The 4,865-nt window shown below is 53.3% G+C and overlaps 1 protein-coding gene across 1 annotated transcript in view; it reads right to left on the bottom strand.

Moving 5' to 3' along the window:
- CAMK1D (calcium/calmodulin-dependent protein kinase ID) overlaps window positions 1-4,865 on the bottom strand; it is a 32,888-nt gene that overhangs the window by 143 nt on the left and 27,880 nt on the right. The window contains exons 7-8 of the mRNA XM_009080084.1: window positions 2,932-3,019; window positions 2,176-2,314 (exon numbers count right to left, since the gene is read on the bottom strand). Of these exons, the coding sequence (XP_009078332.1) occupies window positions 2,176-2,314; window positions 2,932-3,019 (227 nt within the window). The remainder of the gene's footprint in view (window positions 1-2,175; window positions 2,315-2,931; window positions 3,020-4,865) is intronic.

Genomic DNA, 4,865 nt, shown 5'->3' on the forward strand with positions numbered 1-4,865 from the left:
TCGGGGCAGGACGGGTCTGGCTGGCAGCACGGTACCACTGCAGCTGCAGAACGTGCTGCTGCCCTGCAGCAGGGTGGGCTGGCACCGCCACGGGGCACACAGTGCCCGCACACTGCCACACGTGCCACTCGGCGTCCAGCTTCGGCTGTGTGCCCACCCAGCCTTCCACACCTCCGGGGCTGAAGGCAAAATGTTGTGGGATTCACAAACCCCTCCGGTCCTGTACTTGCTCAGAGCAATTTCCTCCTGGACACGGGCCCTCCTGCCAGGGCTGAGGGAGAGGAGAGAGGGAATGGCCTTGGGGTCATCCAGGGCAGAGTCAGATTGGATGTGAGGAGAAATGTTTTCCCTGTTGTGGTGTTCAGCACTGGGATATTGCCCAGGGAGGTGGTGCAGTCACCATCCCTGGAGGTGTTTCAGAGGTGTCTGATGTGGCACTGGAGGATCTGGTTTTGTTGCTGAGTTGCAGTAATGTACAGGGAATGTAAATTTGTGGGACTTGGGCATCTTTCCAGGGACAGCTCATGTCACTCCAGGCTTGGCTGGTGTGCCTCCAGGACTCCCAGCTGAGACACAGGGTGACAGGTTGAGTGTCTGAACTCAAGGCTGTGCTTAATTGTCTCCAGTGAAGTGAAACTGCTGCATTCAAAACTATTTGGAGAGTTTATCAGGTGTCTATTAATAGCATGGGCAGCATCCTATTGTGTGATGGTGGCACAGCTGGTCCATGGAACTTGCTGCGTGGGATCTTCCTCGTGCAAGAAATCTGTGCCCAGAGCCAAACACTGACAGGGAAGGAGGCAGGACAGGGTCCTCAGAGGTTTCCTTTTCCCCAGCAGGAGGTATTTGGTGGAATGCATTTGGAATGTCAGCTCCCTCTCAACCCCTTGCATTTGCTGCTCGCTCTCACTGCTTCTCTGGGGCTTCAGCATCTCCTCTTCAATTAATTTCATGGACAAAGGGAAGCTCTTCTGTATCGTCCACCAAGCTGAACTTAGCCTGGGGTTCTTGGAAATATTTTTCTCCTTTATTTCTGGCATGTAGATCTCATCCTATCTGAGCACATCTGGTTTAATCCTTTGTATCCTGACTTCTCAAGCACTGGAAAACACGGTCAGACCGTGCAGGGACCTGCTGGGTTCTGTGGCAGTTAAACAGATCTTGGCCCTCTTCACACCCTTCTTGTTCACACCCGTTTTAACTCTGTTCAGAGTACTCAGTGCCATTAATTAGCACCATTTGAGATGAATCAAGTGGGTGGATGGAGATTAATCACCCCCCAGTTTAACAGCCAAGCATCATCCATCAGAGGCTCTCGAGGCAGCACCACTGGACACCCACACTGAGCAAGAGGTGCCTTCAGGCTGGTGCAGGACAGAGTCTGGACATGACCACTGCAGTCCACAGGGACACAAGCACTGACTGGCAGTGCCAAAAGCCATCAGTACTCCCTTCTGGAGCTGCACCCCAACACCACCTCCTCTCGCTGTGAGGTCCACACCCCTCCCTTCCATCACACAGAGATCTCTACAGGGGGACAGAAGGGAGGAGCAGAAATGCTCAGAAGCCAGAGAATAAATAGGCTTCACTGCAAAGGACGCACTACTGTCCTCCAGATAATCCTCTGCTGCCACATCATCTCCTTCCCTGGCATGTGGGGAAAATACACATCCCAAACACCTGATGAGTCCACCTGGGCAGCTCACAAACCTCACTGACAGCACACACCAAACGTGGCAGTGGCCAAGTGCTGCTGTGGGGCACGGAGCCCAAGTGCTGCTCAGACAGATGACCCTCTCCTTGCAGGAGCTTGACTTGGCCCAGGGAGAGGGAAGCTGGGCCTGACTGGCAGGACCAGTCTCCTCCACGGGAAATGGAAAGTCAATTTTTACAGAACAAACGCCTTGTCCTAGTCCTGGAAACTCAAACATAAACAACTCGGGTGAACCGCTTCAGATTTCACCCAAGCACGAACTGCTGCCGTGGGGGTCTGGGCCTTTTTCCCAAGGGAAATCCCTTTCTCTCCCCCAGAAACACTGCCCTCCTCTCAAAGGCACCGAGCCAAACCCCGTTCGTTCTGAGCGCACCAGACACCTCTGCGGGCAGCAGAAGGGAAGGCCCAGGTGCCTTCCAGGCCCTGCCCCAGCCCGGGGTCCCTCCCAGGCCCTGCCCAGTACTCACAGTCCTTGTGGGCAGTGGCCTCGGGCAGTGGCGTGGCCAGGCTGAGGGTGCTGGGCACGCCGGCGCTGTCCAGGCTGCTGCCCAGGTGCAGCCGCCTCATGTGCCGCACCACGGCCGTGGCGTTGAACGCTTGCTGCAGCAGAACCGAGAGAAACACGGGATAAACAGCCTGGGGGCACAAGGGTTGTGTCTGCTCCTCCCCTGCGGCCCGGGGTGACCTGAGCCACGCGCCCCAGGATGGGTAGGCAGGTTGCACCAGATGACCGTGTGGTCTCTTCCCACCTAACTGATTCTGTGATTCCCGTGTCTCTCAAGCTTTTCCCCGTTTCTAGTTTCCCATCTAGAAACAGCACTCCCAAACCATAGGCATCTCTGCCCTGTCCTGCTCCCCACTGTTCTGCCCAGCACTCACTGGGATGCGGCAGCCTGCGGGGAAAAGCACGTTTGACACACCCTTCCCTGCCCCAACACACAGGGTGTCTGCACTGCTCCACTTGCCCCAGGTGCTGACCCCAACTCCCTGCACAGCCTCAGGTGCTCGAGCTATGAGCAGCCCCAGCCCCGACTTTCACTGCGTTCACACACTTGGTGAGTGCCATCCTGCACAAAAGGTCCTGCAGGGTCAGAGGACCTCAGTCTGCAGCAACCAATTTGACCCCAATTTTGAGCCACAAAAGCACTAACACACTGGAAGAGCCAAGTTGGCAGAGCTGTGTGTCCCAGTGTCACCCCCAAGGACAAGTCACTTACTCTCCACTTGCTCTTGGCAAAGTTCTTGCGGATCTGAGCGCTGACTGACTCGTGGATGTTCTTGCTGAGTGCTGTGTCCCCAGCAATCCTGGAATGGACAGAGAAGGTACATGTTAAGAGATCTTTTTCTCTCCTCAAATACTCTTACTTTTTCTCCTCAACAGACAGATGGTTCCAGGTGTGTCTGCAAAAACTGATGCCCAGAAGTTCCACCTGAACACAGGAAGAACTTCTTTGCTGTGCAGTCCCTGAGCACTGAACAGATTGCCCAGAGAGGTGGTGGATTCTCCTCACTGAGGTGTTCCAGACCCCTCTGGACACAACCCTGAGCCATGTGCTCTGGGCTGGCCCTGCTGGAGCAGGAGGTGGGACCAGATGAACACTGTGGTCCCTTCCAGCCTCAGTGATGCTGTGACTCTGTGACTGCACCTGCAGTGATGATGATTCCATTCACTCAAGGGCTCAAACCTCTGTCTCTGCTGGCAGCAGTGGTGGAAAACCTGGGGCACTAGCAGCAAGTGTAGGTAAGGGTCACAGGGCTGGAGAGAGGCATGACCTGACCTGGTTGAGGCACAGCTGCTTCCCACTGCCCCTACAGCCCAAGGGGAAAACATTCTGCCCCTTCTTTTTCTTTACCTCTAGAGATTCAACATCAACAGGCTGAGACTACTTTTAGCCTCAGCCATGCAGAAGCTTCCAGAGCCACTCCAGCCCATCTGATTTCTGCCTGCACTGCAGATTTTCCTGCCACCCTGCAGTGCACATGGTCATTCGTCATGATTAACTCAGACTTAGAGCAAAGCAGACACATGGACACTCACTGAAGCAGCACAGGCTGCACAAACAGCTTAAGCTGAACAACACTCAACCAAAAATGGATTGATCTTGCATAGTTTCTTTAACAGATAAAGATACATCCAATCTCCACTAAATAATTTCAAGGAAGTTTTACTGATTTATTTAACTCCTCAAGGCATGAGATTTGTTGGAGGAACAGGCTGCAAAATGAGCTGATGCTGGGCCGAGCACTGGGGCAATTAGTGCTATCTAACCTGGGGGATAACAGAAGGCAAAGATTCCCCTCTAGGTTGTATGTGATGTTTTCAGAAAACAATTTTTTAGCCACGGTGTAGCAAATGTCCATTACCAATACCAAAAATGATAACCCATTGAATAGTCCATCAGGGACAGAGTATCCCAGTCTGGGAAGCTCCAAAAGTTACCAGAGGGTTTGGGGACTCAGAAGTCATCTAGTCCTTCCCCCCAGCTCTGTCAAAATAGTTTGGACAGATATTTGGCTAACCAGTCCTCAAAGATCTCCAAAAGATGGAGACTCCTCAGGCAACTTATTCCAGTGCCTCACTGTCTCCCAGAAGTCATGGAAAACAGTTTATTCCTTTAGTCTTTGAAGCATCCTTTCACATATTTGAGGACTGTTATCATGACTTCTCTCTGCCTTCTCTAGACTAAACAAACTGATTCTTTCACTGTTTCTTCATAACTCATATTTTCTAATCCTCTGATCTGGTGAGCTTCCCTGGACTTTCTCCAACTAGTCCACATCCTCCTCAGAGGGCAGAGCCCCAGCTGCTGTGTTTCCCAGCTCAGGCAGCAGACTGGCAGCACTGCCCTGTGTTTCTGGAGATGAAGCTCTGCTGACACACCCAACCAGAGTGTGCTATCTGTGTGCCCCGTGACCAGACATCCCTCTCACTGCCCAGGGCAGGCTCCACTGCAGCCCTGCTCTTCAAAACACAGGCTGCTTTTGCTGCCCTCATGCCAGTGGCACATCTAAGAGGTGCTCTCTGAGCCCAGTCGTGTCCAAATCCCTGCCTCTTCCTGCTGGCAACACCACCCAGGGTGTCCGAGAGGTGAGAGGAACTACTCACCCTTGGGAGGAAGGACCAAACCCTTCAGTCCCACCAATCCCACCC

This window comes from Acanthisitta chloris, unplaced genomic scaffold (genome assembly GCF_000695815.1).
Source record: "Acanthisitta chloris isolate BGI_N310 unplaced genomic scaffold, ASM69581v1 scaffold2508, whole genome shotgun sequence".
Lineage (NCBI taxonomy): Eukaryota > Metazoa > Chordata > Aves > Passeriformes > Acanthisittidae > Acanthisitta > Acanthisitta chloris.